Source organism: Octopus bimaculoides, chromosome 2 (assembly GCF_046866305.1).
Source record: "Octopus bimaculoides isolate indiv1 chromosome 2, ASM4686630v1, whole genome shotgun sequence".
Taxonomy (NCBI): Eukaryota; Metazoa; Mollusca; class Cephalopoda; order Octopoda; family Octopodidae; genus Octopus; species Octopus bimaculoides.
The window spans coordinates 37,691,868-37,713,170 of record NC_142929.1 but is presented as its reverse complement, the minus strand read 5'-3'; the positions used below and the strand labels follow the sequence as shown (position 1 = coordinate 37,713,170).

General features: G+C 31.2%; 1 protein-coding gene across 13 annotated transcripts in view; it reads right to left on the bottom strand.

Moving 5' to 3' along the window:
- Positions 1–21,303, bottom strand: part of LOC106873450 (dystrophin) — a 712,951-nt gene that overhangs the window by 96,204 nt on the left and 595,444 nt on the right. For all 13 annotated transcript variants that reach the window (XM_089343243.1, XM_089343268.1, XM_089343278.1 and 10 more), the window contains one exon: positions 3,701–3,870. In XM_089343243.1, the coding sequence (XP_089199369.1) occupies positions 3,701–3,870 (170 nt within the window). The remainder of the gene's footprint in view (positions 1–3,700; positions 3,871–21,303) is intronic.

The window sequence follows — 21,303 nt, the reverse complement described above, 5'->3', positions numbered from 1 at the left end:
GTTTACAATTAGCATGTGACATCAAGACAAAGAGACAGAAGTACATATGTGCAAGCAAACACACACATACAAATAACTTCTTTTCAGTTTCCCCCATTGAAATTCATTTACAAGGATTTTGTAAGTATAGTAGATGTTCAAAGTGCTGTGAAGGGAAACTAAATCCAAAAGTACATGACTGTGAAGCAAACTTCTTAAGCATACAGCCATGCCTGCATCTACATATCATTAATTATTGAATTACCACCACATTTTTGCTACAAATATATATACTCAAGAAATTTACTACATCAAAAGCAATGTCTGGTGTATTTTAGATCTTTTTATCCAGATCTAGTATACAATTTAGGTAACATCATTAAAGAACAAAAACAAACTAACATTTGCTTGCAGTCATCTGGTTATCATTCATGATTATACTTGTAATGTACAAACTATGCAAAAGTTTTCTTGGAGAGAGAGAGAGGGAGAGAGAGAGAGAGAGAGAGAGAGAGAGAGATGTTAAATTGTAAGCCAAAGTGAAACTAAAAAGAGAAAATTCTCCAAGGTAAATTTGAATTTTGTGTTTGAAAGCTGAGGCAAATTTGGATAGTGTTTGAAAACCTGAAATATTAAGGTAAAGGGGTCAACAGGTATTGTTACTTTTCCTCTTTCTTTTTTCAAGGAAATAACTGCTACATGTTGAGTTCTCAGTTAAAATTCTCACAAAAGAAAAAAAGAAAAAAATCTAAATCAATATAAACTGAAGAATTCTGTTATTATTTTCCAAAGATAAAACAGCTGCCATACATTTTGTTATTACAAAAGAAAGCTGTGATCTTATGTTAGCATTAGCCTTAAGAATAAAACAACCATAGAAATGAAAATTGTACACTTTGGGAGAATATGGTAGTAATTTTGGGTTTTTTCAAAATTCATTTCTAAAAAATGTAGAGCCAGACAATTAGGAAGTTTTTAATAGCAAGAAAAAAAAAAGAAAAAAAAAGAAAGAAAAACAAAACAAAACACTTGGTTTAATATGTTTTTGTGAAACCTTTATGAATAAAACTGTGTGATAAGAGACAGGTCAATAATCAATATTAATATTTTCACACATCAATTGACCAGATAAGGTTATTTTGATGTTAATTTCTCAAGCTTTTCTGAAAAACATCAATATCTATTTTTCTTTTATTAACTATTTTGTTTTAGTGACAATATTCTGAGTTCAAACGACTTTACCCAGCTTCTGAGTAATACATTACACCTCATTATGTCAATCTGAAATATTTCTGTTGCTACCACTCATAATTAAAAAAAAATCTTTTTTCCAATTTAGTCAATAAGGGAAGGGCTGTCAGTGATCATGAACTTTGTGGGAATTCCTGGATAAGAATTCTGGGTTGGCTAATTAATGGTAGGAAAGCTATCCAGTTGCAGAAGTACATCTTCAAATGAACATGTCAATATCCAACTGAGAAAGCTATACTGGCATAGGGTAGATGAATATAAAATGAATATAAATTTTCTCTCAAGGAGAGTATATGAAAATTAAAAAAAAAAAAGACTTGTGCTTCTCAAAAGACCTACATAGTAGACTTCATTCACTACTTTTATCAAATAAGCAAACAAGAAGTAATAAAAATCAAAGCCTTGGAGAGAGCAGTTTGTAGAAAATAAGCAGCATGACTGTTATTCCTAGCAGGTAGAGTAACCACTCAGAGACTCCCTGTTAACTTGATTTTCATAAATATTTTCCAAGGAAATTGTTTATACAGTGTAGATGTAGCTTTTAAGCTAAAAACAAATCATCATTATCATTTAATGTCTGTTGTCAATGCTGGCATGGGCTGGTCAGTTTGACTGGGCTGGCATGCTGGAAGGCTGCACTAGGCTCCAGTCTGATTTGACATGGTTTTCTACAGCTGGATGCCCTTCCTAACGCCAAACACTCCGAGAGTGTCACAGATTCTTTTACGTGCCACTGGCATGGGTGCCATTTGTTTGACACTGGTAACTGCCACGGCTCTGACTTTGCTTGGCCTGATGGGTCTTCTTCTCAAGCACAACATAATGCCAAAGGTCTTGGTTGTTGCCTCCATGAGGCCCAACACTCGAAAGGAGCTTGGTCACTTTGCCTTCATGAGGCCCAATGCTCAAAAGGAATACAGCCACCTCGCCTCCGTGAAGCCTGCTTGAAAGGAACTCAGCTACCTCACCTTCGTGAGGCCCAACACTCAAAAGAAACTCAGCCACTATGCCTCCATGAGGCCCAATACTTGAAAGGTATTCAGCCACTTCTTCTTATGCCTAACTTTTCTCTCAAGATGCTTACACTCTGTCGAACATGCACACTGACATTGCACATCCAGTGAAGCATACTGGCTTCATTTCTCTCAAGCCTATGCATGTCCTCAGCTGTTATAGCCCATGTTTCACTGCCATGCAGCATAGCTGTTCGCACAGAGGCATCAAACAATCTGCCTTTCACTCTGAGAGGAAGGCCCTTTGTTGCCAGCAGGGGTAGGAGCTCTCTGAACTTTGCCCAACCTAATCTTATTCTCACAGCTACGCTCTAGGAACAACCACCTCTACTACTAACCTGGTCACCTAGATACCGGAAGCTATCTACTACTTCTAGCTTACCCCACTGGGAGTTGATGGAGTCTATTTTCTGCACATAAATAAATCTTATCTCAACCCAACTAACACAATGGGGTTTATTTTGAATTTAGAACTAGTATCATCACTATCTTTGTTTTCATGTCCTTATATCAGAATAATTCCTGTAATTATTTTTCTTCAATTATATTGCATCATCTATAGTTGTGATACATATTTAATGGCCCTAGAAAATAGATATGTAGGTGCCCCTGCAACCATCAATTAAACTTAATGCATTACAGTTTTAAGTTCAACCCTTACTTATAGTCAATAAAATAAGTACCAAATAAAATTTTGTAGCTATATGCTGATGTATAAATCATTACTATATTTTTTATTTTATAAATTCAATATAGCATTAAGTACTTAGAATTATTGATTCAACATTATGAAAAATCTCAGGGCTATACCTGTACATCAGTTTTGTAAGAAATATATCAAAAGTGAAACAAAGAATGCATTAAGTCTGTCTGGAAATTCTAAATGAGATCAATTAAAGAATACTGTAAGTATGTACAAAGTAAGGTTTTTGTCTTAGAAAGCTGGATGATAGAAAATATCCAATATTGATTTTATGTGAAATGTATACCAGCAATGCTACTTTATTTTTCGGTAGCACTCACTTCTCAGTCCTTGAACAATCAAAGCCATTTTTCTTAAGCTACCTGTCTTTTATTTCTGATTTTGTTCCTGTAACCCTTGTTACTAACAGTCTTCACTTGTTAAAATGCTTATCAAATCTCTGTATAAAATAACTGTTTCAATAGCTACTCTGAATAAAAGGAATTTTTTTTTGTATATGAAGTGATTGATATATATATATATATATATATATATATATATTATTTCTTAAAAGATTTATATCAAAGATAAAGAAATGTCAGAATCTCTTTCTGTCAGATTTATTATAAAAAGTGCAAGGAAAGAAAAAAAATTGGCAATGATAGGATAGATGCAAATGTAATTATAAACACTATATAAATATGGTTCAGCTATTTTACTTGACTCATCTGGTTTAAACTAATATCTTTTTTGAAAGAGTTATACATTGTCATACCTGATTTCCATTGAGGTGGTCATCAATGTGAGCCATCGCTGGTTCATCTCCTCCAGACGATGATGAAGCTGTGTAGTATCTTGTGCCACCATGGTTCTTGCAAGTTGATTACCAGCACTTGTTAATGATTCATAAGCATTTTGGTGAGAATCTACTTCTGCCTGAATTTCCTATGAAAAAAAAAAAAAAAATATATATATATATATATAAATAAATAAATAAAATTTTAACAAACTCATACGAAAGAGAAGAAAATATATTAGTTTTAGCAGGATCAATGGAAAATAATATATGTGACAGTGATGAAATATTACATACAAATATAAGGAATGAATTCCTGAACCTAAGGAATATTAAAAAGGAAAATATATTGACTGAAGAGAAATATTATTCATTTACACATTATCAGATTTCGAGAAAGGAGTATATGAAATTTGCTAGTGTTGGTGATATTAGATTTATAGATATTCAGATCTTTCATAGTTACAGCAAATTGTATTCTAATACAATGTGCTTAAAAAAAGTAAAACAAAAAAGAAAACAAAAACCCAAAAAACTTCACTCCTAACTCAAGCAGTTCAAATTTTTATTGCTTATTGATATCTTCCCAAAAGCATAAAAACTTGTACGGTCCATCACATCCCCAAGAAAGGAAACTTGTGATCCCACTAAGTACTATGCTGTTCTCTATAATTTTGATAGTTCCAAGATGGTAGATGCAAGTATCACTGTGCATTTAGGTGATTATGTATCAAAGTTTCTCGTTAGGAATCTACCTTCCAATGTAACAAATGGTATGTTTGGGAGAGGGGGGGGTCTAAAAAACACTTAGATGAATTAACTCTGAGTCCACATGAAACACAATATTTAATTTAGCGCTAACATATTTAATGCAGTGAGAATAAAAAAAATTTTTTTTAAACACACAACAACCCATTTTAAAAAACTTAGTTGAGAAGCAATGTAATTAGCTCAATGACTATCGAAAAAATTTTTGGTAAGCATGAGAGACAATACAGGGTATATTTTGGCCTTACTAGACCTTTTCAGTGAAACAGAATGTCTAAGATTGAGATATACATGTAATCACCTTCCATATTTGGTGAAAAGATTAAAATATTAGTAATCATTGAGGTAATAAAGTCCTTCTCATTATATAAATATTTCCCACTGGATTCTTGATGCTCATAGCATTAATATGTCAACACAAATCTAAATAGATAGACAGTAGCCTATGAAAACAATAATATTAGCAAAGGATTTGATAAAATACAACGTAAAAATCTTAAGGACAAACTTCCTGTGCATTAAGGTTAGAAATAATTGCCTAAATTCCTATTATTTTCTACTGCCCATTCCAATTAGTCTTGTGTGAATGGTAATATTGCAATCCCTCCCCATGTCAGCTTCAACAATATCTAAAGAATTCATCATGATAATTCTATTTCTTTTATCAAAAACTCTGTCAATTCCATATATTACAAGACTTTCTACTACATACCCTAAATTCAATGATCTGGCTATGGTTAACACCAACTACTTCTATCATATGTGTATGTGTTTGTGTATATCTATATCCACTCTTTCCATTATGACTTTCATAAGATCCAACTGTCTAGTTACATTTAACAATGCAAAATGCTAATATTAAGAACTGTACTATGCTTCCAATTATCACACACACACACACACACACACACACACACACACACAAAGCTACACTGAGTTCTCATATTCCTAGTACTTCTAAAATTATTTCAAGATGACCTGGTTTCTGATTTAATGAACTGAGAAGCTGTTCATTATATACAATGTCAAAAATACACACACACACAAGTGCTGAATGGTTCTGGGTTTGATCCTGCCACATAGCAATTTAGGCTATTGTGTTCTACTATAACATCAGATTGGCTATTACTTCGTGAATGAAATTTGACAGACCAGAAACTGTGCAGAATTCCAACATATTATCTTACATTCACTTTTCCTGCTGGTATGAGTAAGACAGGTTGACAAGATCTGAGTCAGTTCTTATTTCAAGTTACTGCTCTCTTGGACAAATTAGATGATCATGTTTTACTTGTACATTTTATTTTGGTTTGACTTCTACATTTGGATGCCCTTCCTAAACACTGTGGATTTTATTTTGGTAGCAGTACAAGAGATCAAGAGACTGTCATGCCTTTGAAAGACAAGACTAAGAGTTCTCTTCAATACACATTGTTTTAGATTGTTAATGCTGGTCCTCTTGATGAGAGATTGTCTTAGGTCATTCATCAAGAGAATGCATTGGGTGCATTTTATCTTGGGAACAGCACTAATAAGGTTAGATTGTTCCCTGAAAGATAAAAGGCATCCTTACTGCTCTTCATTGTCTCCATTCAAATAGAGTAAAAGAGAAGGCGACTACAGAATATCAACTAGTAGAAAAAAGCAAAAAAGTGAGGGTGAGAGAGAGAGAGAGAGAGAGAGAGAGAGAGAGAGAGAGAGAGAGAGAGAGAGAGAGAGAGAGAGAGAGAGAGAGAAGAATGTGTATTTATGTTGTGACCTATCATTCCCCATAACTTAGCAGTTAAAAATTGTTAAAATAAATACCAGACTTAAAATATGATCAACTAAAACACCTGGAGGCAGTGCTACAGCATAGCTGCAGGTCAATGAATGAAATCAGTAAAAGAACATTTATAACAGGTGGGGAACACTTCTAATTACTGGATTCTAAAGTGTTCATAGAGGAGGAAAAGAAAAATGCCTGGTCAGCAAACACAAACATTCAAATATTTTATCCTGCTACAGAGGTTAAATGGATTTTATTAAAGACAAATTATCAGTTAGAGCTCATCTTCAATTGAAGATACCTATAGTGATTGCTTCTCACTATCCATATTGTTATTGTCTCCAAAAATTGCACATCATAAATTCAGCTAGATGTTTTCAAAAGTCCTTGTTTGAAAAGTTAACATCATAGCTTAGCAATACACAACTTGTTTTAATATATATATTTCTATTTCCATTCTGATTTATATCAATGCAGAGCCTCACTAAACAACTAATTTTAGTAATTATCTTTAAGATATTTAATCCAACATTAATTATCAAAAAGGCTTTATAATGTTATTTCAAATCAGTTTAACTCATTGTCACTGATTTCAAAATACCAATGTATTTAGCAAGCATGAATGCTTGATTTTGATATTACTAGAATTTACCATAGACAATTTTGAACCTCACATAAAATAGCAGTTAGTGAAAACGGTATACAACAAGCCATATTTAATTAAAATTTCCAAGTGCTACAGCAATGTAAAAGTGATTCAAACTTGAATAAAAGATGGATAGTTGAGTAGATATTTAAAACTGTAATTTGTGACAACCAAAACTAGAGTAGATCAATAAAAACTGAGAATGTACAATGTATAGAGTTTAGTATATAGGACTAAATAAAAGGTTGATTTCCTTTATGTTGCCATCTGAAACCAATAACGAAGTGCTAACAATGAGTATAGAGGTGAAGAAAGCTCAATCAAAGGATTAATCGAATATAAAATTGAATCATGTAATATTTACAATTTAATCTTGAAAGGAAAAGAAAGAAAAGTCCTCAGAACATCATGATTGTTCTTTTATTGATTGCCAAGCAGAAATTGGCAACATCCTGTATATAAAATTAAAAACATTTAACTAAATTTAAAAAAGGAGAGGCAAAAATGATCTTAATAATGGTAGAATAGTTTGTCATTCTTACCACGATCAAACTTTAAACATACTTCCTATTTTTTAAACTTTGGGATTTACTTTTCGTTCATAAGAAATGCAAAAAATATCATGAATAGACTGAAAGCAGTATTCAAAATAAACATGAATTGCATTTATAGCTTATGAGCGAGGAATAACCATGTTTGAATAAAAAGTATACTTGCTATAGAAATCACTTTTATAAAGAACAGGTATTTTGATTATGCACCTCACAACATGATTCTAACCAGTACAGCATGAATTCTTTCAGAAGTTATTTGTTACTATCATGAGATAGCAGGGAAATTTAGATGAAAACAGCATTGATAACCATCTGAATTATAAAAAATGAAATATTCTTACATTCACTGTGCCATTGTGTTTTCTGTCATGTTCATTTATATTATTATTTTTGTCATATTTATGAAATAAAGGTGTTTATGCATAAATGTCAAGCTATTTTGATGCTAAATGATTTGTACACATGTATACATCTCAACCCTGTACAATATAACATATCAAATGCATCCATGAAGAAAGATAAATGTTTTGGGAGATTAGTTAATTTCCACAAATAAGAATGGATGACAGCATTTAAAATAATCATAGAATACAAACATTATTTTCCCAAAAGAACTCTCCAATTATACTCGTAAACTGTTGGTACCACCATGAGTTAGAAATGATCAGTGATGTAACAGTAATAAATAACTGAATGAATGAATGACCACAATTTTTTTTTTATCAAGGACACAAATGTTTAGAACTAGAAACAAAGAGGCTTACTTTGTTTCTTTAGGTTGAATTCCAAAGAACAAAATAACATCATAGATGCAGTTGTCTGATTTTTGTTTTTGAAAAGGTAGTGCAAGATATCAATAATTAAAGATGAATTCAATTAACAACAGTAAACTTTTGTCTACTATTGTTTGTCTTTGTTTTTAAGAATTCTAAGATAATGTACAGAATTAAGTAAAATTACACTTTATTATTAATAAATGACTGTTTCAAACTTTGGCACAAACCGTGTATTTTGAAAGAGAAGAATGATCAAGTTAATCATTCTCAGTTTTGACAACTATGTATTTAATTGATGTGAGAAGAATAAAAGGCAAAGTCAGTCAGCCCAATGATTTAAACTCAGCATATAAACTATAATAACAAAATACTGAAAAATATTTTGTCTTGTGTTCTAACTGTTTTACCATGTCAACTTACTAAAAATCTTCAACATGACTGCTGTCTCCATAGCATAGTATGCTATATCTCAAATATGACAATGTGTTTACTTTACAGTGATATATGTTTGAAGTCTGTCCAAAGATAAATCAAACATTTAAACCTACATGCCAACCAGACTGTGCAGCATGTTCAGAATTGCAGTGTTGTATATAGGTGACCTTGACTTTCAGCCAGTCTTGCCTACATTTGCTACAGTGAATACAATCATCTCCAAAGACGTCCAGATTTGGGATTGTCTTCAGTTGCAAGTTGAACAATGTAAGATTTGGAACAGTAGTGTGGTTATGAGAAATTGTTTTAAGATTTTTATGAAAACTTTTCTAATGTTGCAACAAACCTTTATGTTGGACTGTTTGAGCTGCATGCAATGTCACAAGGAGTACAAGCATTTCAAATTGGGAAGAACATGTACCAAAAACAATCGGATCATGAAAGTGCATAATGTGATGCATGTAACTTGTCACTAAATGGTTTGTAAAATTTTCCAAAGAAAGAAACATCTGTAAAAGTTCATGCCATGTGATTTTCAAAATTGGTGATATGTCAACTGACAAATGAATGAACAAAAAAAAAAAAAAAAAAAAAAAAAGAATTACAGCCAGTCAGAAACTGTTTAACAACTTGAATGCAATGATACAGTGATGGAATGATGGAATGTAAGAATAGGGCTACAGTGTCAAAGCAAATAGGCAGCTGTCACAGTGGGTTGGATCAATGTTGCCATAACGAAAAAGATAAGTACAACAGAGTTGTTCAAATGTGAAGGTGATGTTGGTCACTGTTTTTTTTTTTTTTTATTTCTATTGGATGGTTGTCAAGCATTATGGTTTCGTTCTACATGATCTCATAGACAATAAGGTGTTTTTGTCGGATGTTCTGAAGCATCTATGAGAGGCAATGTAAAGGAAGAGAAGAGGAGCTTGGATAGCAAAACCTAGATGCTGCACCATGACAATGTACCTGCTCGTGCTTCACTCCTTGCCTATAACTTTTTAGTAAAGTACAAAACCACTCTCATTCCCCAGCTGCCTTACAATCTGGTTTGGTTTCTGCAGACTATCTTTCCCCAAGTTGAAATTCACTCTGAAAGGTCACTGATTTTAAATGATAAAGATCAACGAAAATTTGTAACAAGAACTGATTACTACCTCTGCCTCTGTAAAGGCATTCCAGACCTGGAAAAACCTTGGGAGCTGAGGAAACTATTTTGAAGGAGATACAAATTGTAGGATGTTTAACTGAAGAAAAATAACGAAGAAGAAAATATTTAAAAAGTATCTTTTCACAATAAAAAATTACACTAAAGTTTTTTTAATTTCTGTTACTTGATTGTGATATTAAGTACTTGATAAAAATGCTTTAGGTTTGACATTTACAATTGATAAGATCAGTGTGACAAGAAAATAAAAATTTCATGCCATTTTCAAGAGTATCATTGACTTAGACAAAACATTTTCAGGTGAGTTCTTAAAAGAAGTTTATATCTGCATAATGATATCTAGTAACAATATTTGATAACAATAAAAAAGCTATACATGTTGTTTCACATAAAATATACTTTATTTTATTGTTCATTCTACTCAATATTTAACTATGGTGACAGCATACTGACAACCAATTCATTACTGAATTTTTAGAGCAACAACTTGGAGATAAATTTACTTCAGCAATATAAGCTATTTTTTTTAAAGCACCAAAAGATAAAATAAGCTGAAACAAATCTATTAATTGATCAAAATTATTAAATAACTAAATTACAAATCTGTAGTCATTATTGTGATGGACAACAGACACACTTTGGATTTTAAGGATAAACTATTATATTGGACTGTAATTTTGCAAAATGGTTAAAGAGACCAAGAGTGAAAAATACTAACATCCATTTAACCAGCAAATGGCTCACATACCTTGTATTTTCACAACACTGAATTTTTAGTTTATAAAGTTTTGTAGATAAAGCAAAACATCAATTAATACATACAGAATATCATGCATCAGACACACTAATTGCTTTGCAGCCAGAATATCTGTTAATTTATATGGCAGCAATCTAGGAACGGATATTAAACCAAAAGTTTAATGGGTGGGTGGGGGAATCACACAGAACCTTATCAACAATAGTAAAACAATCATCAATAAAGCTATATTTTCTGTTAATAAAGATTCACAATAAACCAGAAGAGAAACAAGGGGAAAAAATGATAAGCAGATTATAACCTTAGATGTAAATTCAGTAATAATGATTTATTACAGAATTCACAGTGAGATATAAAGCAATGCAAGTAAATACCATAAGGCATTATGTCTAACACTATTGATTCTCTTGATCTACCATTCCAAGTTAAGTAATAATGATTTCTAACTTAGCTACAAAACAACAAATTTTGAGGAGGGAACAGGCAATTAAATCAACCTTAGAACTTGACTGATGCTTTATTTCATCAATGTTAGAAGAATGAAAGGCAAAATTTGAAATCAGAATGTAGAGGGGTATAACTATAAGTATACTATAAGGCAATTTGTGTTGAGTTAAAAAAAAAGGACATAGAATTCAGTTGTTTCTTGGCTTTCACTTAGTAAATAAAAAGAATATGCTTATAATTGTTGATCTCCATATGAAATGGAGAAAAGAAAACAATTATGTATTTAATTCAGAAACAAATAAAGATTCAAGGATAAATTATTGGAAAATTATTTAATCAATAAAAAGAAACATCAAACAAACGAATCCCCACTGAAATACAAATGAGAAGCTATTTAATAAAGTCTTTGCTTGTATATAGTAGATCATAAACATATTTGTGATAATTATTTTATTATAAATGTTTCCCATTATGGACAACTAAATCAACATGTTTGAGACAATGGATATCGGTTTACAAAATAAAAATAGTAAGAAGTTCAGCTCAAGTTAGAAGTCATACTGAATTTTATAAGTAGAAGGAAATAAAATAACATTTAGTTTGCTTTCTTATAGATAAAATGATACTTGCTTAATCCTGAAAACATGTTGATAACTATCAATCATACATTTTTTCTTACTTATACACCATCTAAGGGTATTGGTTTACCAAAATGCCCCCATAAAGTTCTATTTACTGTGTTAAGCATGGTCTGGTGGCATCAACTGATTTAATTTACTGGAAATAGCTAGTACAAGGTCAATTTTTGAAATAAATAGAGGATGTAGACAACTGATTCAATCTCAGTATACTTGTACTTATTTTACTGATCCTAGGTGTATGAAAACTAAGAACAAATGAGTGTAGGATGTCTATAAAGTTAATAGATTTGCTTCACAACTATGTGATTCTGTCTTTGATTCCACAGTGAGGCAACTTGGACAAGTGTCTTTTATTCTTATATCATTGCAAGTTGACAAATACTTGTGTGTGAAGTCTGGTAGATGGAAATTTGTTGTTTGTGTGTATTTTGCTGATATAAATGAAAAATTGCTGCTCTTCAAAAGAAGTGTTTATACAAATTTACAGATGTTTCCTTGACATCCTTGCAATCATAAATGCAATGAACCAGTAATTGGCCCATTGAAAACCTGTAACCATCAATGCTATTGTTCACAAACTGTGGTATAAAATAAATAAATGGAAAATACTTTAATGCATCTAATGCTTAATTAACTTCCCAAATTTCTATCATCCTAACATTAATATTAAATTAAACAGATAAAAAAACAAACAAAACATTGAAATCAAATAGAATGAAGTAGGTTAATCTTTTGTAGAAATGAAATGGAGTTGAGCCAACTAGAGGTAATGATCAACGTTTTTGATGATTTCTAAACAAAAAACATTATTGCTAAATGTTTTAGATATTTCAAATGCTTTGAAGTTTTATGAATTGCTATTAGGTTAAGAAAAATGTGACATTTATAAAACAACAGGAATGTCAATTTTATTTTAATTTGTATGAATATTAATTAAAGTAAATAAAATATTTATATGAATCTTTTAATTGATATGAAGCAACAAGATCAAACCCATATCAGTATTGAATCTGCAATCTCAGTTGAAGATCATAGTCTTATTATCTAAAATAAACTTTATTAATTGATTTTGTTTAGTAGTACTGTCTTGATCTTGCTCTAATGGGAAGTATAATTAGCATCTGTAGGCATTTTCTACTAATGTAATAAAAATCCTATGTAAAACCTATCAAAATGAATAACAAGTTGACTGGAGTACCTAGAGAAGGTGAGTGCCAAAATATACAGATAAAATATCAAATAAGTTTTAATAAATTTTCTTTGAAAAATAATATTCATTCACAAAACTCCCATTATATATCTAAGACTTCAAGTACATTTTTCTTCAATGGCTTTATATATATATATATATATATATATATATATATATATATATATATATAAATAACTATTCCATTCCACTGTATTTTGAAAAAGAAAAAAAAAAAAAAAGGAAATCAAAAAATGCTAAGCTTTCTTTTACATGAAAACAGATGTTATCTAGCTAGTTTGGTGCACGTTGAGGTTCCAGTGAAGCAGGAAGTACAGACCAGGTTATAATTAGAAGATTTCTTGAACAAATTCTGATTTTTTTTTTAGAGTAATGGTAATCATTGAGCAGGTAGGAAATATAATACTGTTACAAAATTCATTCCTCCCTACTAATAGCCTTATGAAATATCAATACAAAAATTAAAATTGGAATTACTGCTATGTACTTTTTATCTTTTCCAAGTGTTTGAAGAAGGAGCAAAAAAATAAAAAAAATTATATTTAGCAACTAATACTTGATATACTATTCTGTCTTAAGAGACTGATTGGAATAATTCTTAAATCTGATTCCACAAGAAGAATATATAAATAAGTACCAAGGTTTTATTATCAGGCAGACAGTTAACCTACAAGCCATATTTGCAACTAAAACATACCATTTGGTAAATGTTTAAGTTGTCTTTTAGTGCAAAGAAATTGGAAACATAAAATATAACATTGAAAGACCTTCTTAAAAATAGTTTCATAATAGTGGAAAAAGAATCAACTTTCCCCACAAAAATGATATATGATCTATTCAGAAAATTAAGGACACTCCATTCTCTTGCCTCTAGGTAGATTTTGAAGCTTAAGATACTTTAACTTCAGGCTGTCTTTCACATTCACAGACAGACAGAAACTACAATGTCATTAGTAGGGATTTATTAATTTCCAAGTTTAATTATAAACAGCAGTAAAAACTAGTAATGAACATACTTTCCTAAATATAAAGTTTATCCAATGCATTCAAACTTTTATGACACAAGTAGTTCCATTTAACTGATTACAATTGAAAAAGATGAAGGTTTTCAGTAAAATATTTGGGTCAAAGATATAAAAAAATTAGCAAAATGAAAAGAGAGATGTAGACTAGTAATACTGTAATATCTATGTAAATAGAAGTTATATCATTTTAGATTAAAGGGATTTTAAAGAATAAATCAGGAATAGTAAATTCAAAAAGCATTATACATTATTCACTTTATTACTAATGCATTGGAAATTAATCCTTCTCCTTGACAAATTCAATTGTTTCTCTATTATGAAAGAAGAGAAAAAAAAATATTCTCAAGTGAGCTAACTGCAAAGATAAAATAAATACTGAATTCTAGTTAGCATCAGGAAAAAAGAACATTTAATAAGTAGTGATATTTTACCACATTTTGAACATGTAATTAAAATGAAAATTGAATGTTAATTATTTAATACTCAAACAAGCAGTGCAGTTAATGATCTTACTGGATGTACAAATTCAAATGATAATACAAATGTGAATCCAAGCTTTAAAAAAGCAGAAGACAGGAGATTGTTACACAACCCCAGTTTATTGTTAGTGACTTTTGAGTTGAAAGGTGAAGGTGTATGCTACATGTGCCATGATTTATGGGAGTAATACATGGGTGGGTAATGAACATGAAACAGCAGAAAAGGTTGGAGAGAATGAAAATAAGAATGGTTAACTGGATGAGCAATTATCATTGAGAAAGAGAGAAGACAAACAATCAATTGCAGATAATGATTGGAATGTGATGAATGTTGTCAATAGAAATGAGATGAAATGGCTGGTCATGTACAGAGTGAAGATGAAAGTGACTGAGTAAAACGGAGGAGGAAATGAAGGCAAGAGAGGTTGGATATAAAGGCTAGCATAGAAAATGAACTTCAAAGTCTTTTACATGTATTACTAAAAAGACAAACTAAATAAAACTTTCATGTTTTGCTAATATTAGCAAAAGCGCTAGTTAAATATATATACAATAGCTGTTCAGTGGGTCCAATATTAATAGAAAAAAGTTGCTATCTTAATACAAATGACCATTTTACAGATAGTCTAATATTTTATTCATTAGTTTTGGTTATCTTATGTAAACTTTCATTTGATTTAAAACAACTAGCTTTTCCAAATGAATGAATTAGAATTACCCTAGCACTTCTATGTAAATTTTTATGAGTTTAAAGAATGCTACAAATATAATGTTCTTTTTCTTCTAACATTGATTATAAAACCCTCTACAAAGCTCATGAAACCCACAATGAGGTGCTACTTCAAGAACTGGGATGGACAGTGCTATTACTACATGCACAAGATAGCCTAGATGGCATCCAAAAACCAGCCACTGAACTGATTGGCTTGAAGTTACTTGCCATCACACTTCAATCTTTGGTTCACAGATATGCTGTTTCTTCTCTTGGCTTTTAATACTGTTACTGCAGTATAAAAAAGTCTCAGACTAGCTTTTCCTACTGCTACTCATCTTATATCACTCAATTACCCTAACTCACTTGTCATTCACACCGTTTCACTCCTAGGCTTCACACATACTACTTCACCCATTCCTTCCTCTCCACAATGTTGGGTCCTGCCCATGTTTTTTCAGTAGCTATCAACTGCAATAGTTCAAAAGAAATATTAACTGCATGCATTTCAACAGTATTGGAAGGCCTGCATAGCCCTAGCCATTAACTTGCAATGGTTCAAATGAAACATTAACTGCTTGCATTTCAACAGCATTGGAGGGCCTGCATGAAATTGGTACAGCCCTCCCCCTGCTTCCTGATGTAACAATTAAAAAAAAAAAATTGAAGAATGTTTTACTTTTGGTCTACTTATAATACTATGCATAAATTTCAAGTTGGTTCAGCAAGCTTGAAAACAATGCATACTGTACATTCAAATTGTTTTTTAAAAAATTGAGTTATATTATATTCTCTTATATTGTAGAGGAGAATATTTTCTTCATTCTTGTACAAAATTTGTTACTAAGTTTATTTAAGGGTCCAAGAAATTCAGTTAAGCCAACTCTGGATAAAGCTAATAAAACTGAAATATATTTGGAGTCAACATACTTTTAAAAATCAGACTTATTCTGTTGGATTCTATACTTAATTTATGTTTTGGGGTTGTGTCCTTTCCTTCTTTCTTTTAGATAATGATTTGTTAACACATGAAGGGTGTAATTTTGATTAATTTAATGTTTTTTGGCTTATGCGAGCACTCACTTTATTACTTCTATTTTACTGTCCTTCAAGAAGCTGATTTAAATAGACCTTTTAATCAGTAGATTTCCCAACTATCTTCTGGTGTTGCTCAGTTGCATAGAGAGAGAGAGAGAGAGAGAGATGCTGGAGGGACTAAGAGATTTCAAGGAACAGATATAAATATTTGTGCAGAAGAAGCTATATCATGGTCAGTGGTACAGCAAAAATATTTATTTCATAAGACATTTGTCACACTTCTAGGAAGTTCCAGAATATATGCTGATTTTGGAAAAAAGGAGAACTTTTTCTGTTTTAAAAGGATCTTCCGAGCTTTGATTTAATCAATGAAAACTATATTAGGCTGAAATCCACACAAGAGCTAGTATGAATTAGACTCTTTATTTTTTAATGTTTAAATATATGTCTATATCTCTAATAATAATTAAACAGAAGCAGATGTACATACTTTAGAAATTTTACTATTCTATTTCATTACAATTTATCATTTAAATTATATTAGATTATAAAATCTTATTTGCCGAAGGGGTTTCAGTGTTGTATTTCTCTAAAGGTTATTAAATTTTTCCTGCATAGTCAAATTATAACTAACTGTTTCAGGATCGAAGCAACTACGTGGTATCAATCTATGACAAGTACCTCAAATGTGCACACGGTAGTAACAACAGAATTTCAACATATTTGAACATATTTCTAATTGCCAGTTGTCTTCCACAATTTGTTTTTCTACTGTGCTCATTAAAATGATCATTTTAAAAATCTGCCCTTCCTTGGGAAACAAGTTTAATTAGCACTACAGACAACACATGATATTGATTTTATTTATGAAGTTTAGACTTCACAGTAAAACTTCACAAACAACTGTTACTGTCTTAAAGAAATTAAATAGAGTGCTTTGTTGTCACAAATGTCAATGTTTTGTGTTTTATATAAAATAAAAGGAAATGAATAGTATGCCAAATATGAGTAAACTGTTGGTATAGTATGTAGGTCATAATGGCACAAGTTGATATAAAACACCTGATATAAATGATTGTAAATGTAGCATTATGGAAATTGTTGTTATATCAATATGACATGAATTGGAAAGAAATTGCAAGGTTTACTGAATCGAAATGAAATGACAAGGAAAGAGATTTTCATATAGGAAATATCAGTTTATGTTTGCATTAGTTGGATCTTTATTTGGCAGACAGCTTTTGTGACAAAGTACCATTTCTTGACACAACCACAGTGACGAAGAAGGGGAAGAATGCATACATTATGAAAGCACTATTGAGGTTGACACTCTGGTCTCATGAGTCCTCTCTCTGTCTCAGCATATTGGTTCTTTTCAGAAGAGTAACTCCTTTAGAAAGGATGCCTTTGTCATATATGCAGCCACATTTCTCTTTTTAATAGGCATAAGAGAATCTCTGATTGAAAGTATAGTAAATTAGACAGTAAGAATAAGGAGTGGATGGCAGGAAAGGAATAAAGTGTCTCAGCATGACTGAAAGAAATGTGCATAATATTGTAGAGAAAGGATAAGAAGGTAATAATCACAATGGCAATAGGTGGAACTTTGGAAGATAAAGTAATTAGCTAGAATTAGAGACAATGTAATTAATATATGAAAATATAGGGATGCTTCATAACAGATGTTAAAGACAGAGACAACCCTAGGGTTGTGGGCAGATTGGGTAAGCTGAATTTCAGCATGCTAACAAATATAACTCTAAAATTTGCAAATTTAGGAATAAAATGCTTATTACAATACACTAGCTTAAAAAGAAAATTTAGACACAGCATCAGTGTCAAACCCTTACATTAATGTAACAAGAGAGAGAGAGAGAGAGAGAGAGAGAGAGAGAGAGAGAGACAGACAGACAGAGAGCAAGCAAGCATATATAAAATTTTGATGCATTTTATAAACAAACATTGAGTAGAGGATGGGTGAATGAAAGAAAGATCAAAGGATACTATTGATCTCTTGTAGAAGTAATGAGCTTTCTCCATATAAATAACAATTAAAAAAAGCATTCTGAAAAGAAATACATTATCGTAAGATTTTTTCCTTGATTTTAGATGTGAAAATATTTTCTAAAAACGTTTTATATCTAATTTTTTCCTTCAAATATCATTTTCTATTGGCAAATTTGCCTCAAAATTGACTGTCTTTGTATTTGAATGGTGCCCTTTCGTAAATGGAGCTTTGAGTGACTGCTTGAGTAGCTGGTATTATCAACTGGCCCCAGAGTGTGGAGATTCAGAAATTTACAGCCTAATGCATAATGACAATGGTCATAATAAGCAACTATTAACTTTGAAATAAAAAGCAATACAAAAGTTATTTTTCTTCTTATGTTGTCTTAACACGGATTACTATACCTCATGGTTGGCATTGACAAGATATACAATCAACAGCAGGCAAAAAGCAGATGGAAAAGTCTCAGTAGGTGGATGAGAGGCTTGTAAAAACAGTTTTGTATAGCAAGTATAGGAAGTAAAAACACTGATTAAAAGTGTCTGTTTTGTATTGTGTGTGTGAGTGTGTGTGTGCACACGCGTAGAGAGAGAGAGAGCAAGAGAGAGAGAGAGAGAGAGAGAGATGGATGAGGGAGATAACAACACCACTTGCAGATTAAACTATCAGGATGATGTGACACTGTTCTGACCCCTGAGCCTGGAACTGGATTTTCTCTTTAATGTTTGTTGCTATTACTGATATGAGAAAATCATTGACAATTGCTTTACAAAAGTGTTTAATAAACTTCTTTGGGGGAAATTATTGCATTCTAAGTGATGTTAACATTTTAATGAGCCAACAAGGGAGCGACTACATGGTTGCATGATCTGCTAGAAATAGCAATCAAATATTCTGCAAATCATACTTTACTATTTTAAAACAGGGATGATAATAACAACACTAGCAGCACTATCACTAATTAAGGATATTAAAGAAAACTTTTGTGAACTTTATTTTCCTCTCTATAGCACTCTGGTGATACTATCAAAATTCAGTCCAAGTTTTACTTCCTAGGCACAAATGATGAACTATTCCAAAGCCAATATTTTGAAAAATCAAATCTTTCTCTATATGTATTTCTCACCAACTTAGAAAGTTAACTCTATCCTCTTTAGAATGTCCCAATGTTTTGATATTCTGTCTTGTACTTAATTTAAAAATCAGCTGATTAAGCTGAAATATATTGGAAGAAATTTGTGATTACATGCCACAAACTTCTATTCACATATCTGGATTAGCACAGCTTCCACATTTGAGACTGTGGTATATTGTAACTAAATGTCTGTATTTCTAGAAGCTGGCCTTTTGTGTCCAGGTTTACTCTTTAACATTAGCTTGCATACATAGAAGCTGAATAGCAATAGTATAAAACTATAAGTATTACCTTTCTTCTTTTGACCAATTTAGGGGGAAATTTTCCTATCAAATAAAATTTATCTTGCAAGCTAATATGGTTGACATAAATGATGTATTAAAAATCTGTAATAGTTTTCTGTCAATAAATGCAAATGTCTTACACTAATTTCTTTCATTAATTTAGACAAATGAAAACAAAATCAGGACAACTTGAGCAGAATAGCTTTCTAAGCTGGGAGATGATCTAATATCTAAAACAGTTAAACATTACAAAATTTTAAATCAATAGAGAAAGAAAGTATTATTTTAACATTTGATGGAAATTAACTTTGTGATTGATTAATTTCCACTAAAGTGTCTAAAACTACCATCAATTTAGAATTGCTTAATGTTTATCAATATAAAAATAGCTATATTTTATATAAGAACACTCAACATTCTCTGTTTACCAATTCAATACTTCAACAAAATTTGAAGTTTTAGGTTTTCTGGATAGATAGAGATGGAAACAAGAAATAGAAAAAAAAAAGATCTATAAAAAGAAAGTTGTTTAATAAAAGGGACATTATGTACATTGGCACCTTAATTTATATAAATATCAACTAAAGTTACTTATTACTTTTATCAAAATATTAAAAAGAATATCCTTTGATCAAGATCAAGGTGACTATTTTTATTATAAGTGTTATACTCTACCTCACCAAATTAACCCAGAGATTTTCCTTTGCACCATAATACATCCCCATTTTGATTAACATTGACATGTTTCATCATTGAAACTTGAAGAAATGAATAGATTTTGTCTCAGTTATACTGAATTCAGATTTGTTTGTTTATTCATTACAAGTGAATGATTAATAAGGTATCTGCAATGCTATGCTGGTTTTTAAGGTTTTAATATAAATTGAAAAATGAAAACAAACTGAGTAGTATTCTTATGATATTTACAAACAGTGAGAGAGTTAAAAAACACAGAAAGTATCTTGAAGTACACTGCCATAAGAACAAATTAAATAGATAAATTTATCCTAGTTTTCTCAATATTGAACAGAAACTTCAATTGATGGAAAGTAAGATATTTGAAAAGGTAATATGGAAACTTTAGTTAGAAAGTAAAGAGGAACAGAGACTATCATCATCATTTAACATTCATTTTCCATGCTGGCATGGGCCGGACAGTTTGACAGGAACAGGCAAGTCAGAAGATTACACCAATTTCTGCTGTCTGTTTTGGTATGGTTTCTATGGCTGGATGCCCTTCCTAATGCCAACCACTTTAAAGAGTGAACTACATGATTTTTACATAGGACCAACAGCACTAAGGTTACCAAGTAACTTGCAATCACATTTGATGATTATCTTAAAATTCATGGATTTTCTCTTCATAATACATATTTCAGAAATCATGTAAATTTGCAGCTCAAATGCCTTCACAAAGACTAAATTGCTTTTATCAAAGTAGACCTTTGGTCAACAATATAAATTCTACAACAGTTATCCACCAAGGTATAGCAATGTATTATTATCACTATGAAGAAGATGGTGACCTGGCAGAATTGTTACCATGCAAGACAAAATGCTTAGCAGCATTACTTCTGTTTTTATGTTTCGAGTTCAAATTCCACCGAGGTCAACTTTACTTTTTAATCTTTTCAGAGTCAATAAAATAAGTACCAGTTGAGTACTGGAGTTAATGTAATCAATTAGCTCCCTCCTCTAAAAAAGGATTATTATTGTTAGGAAGGTGGTGAG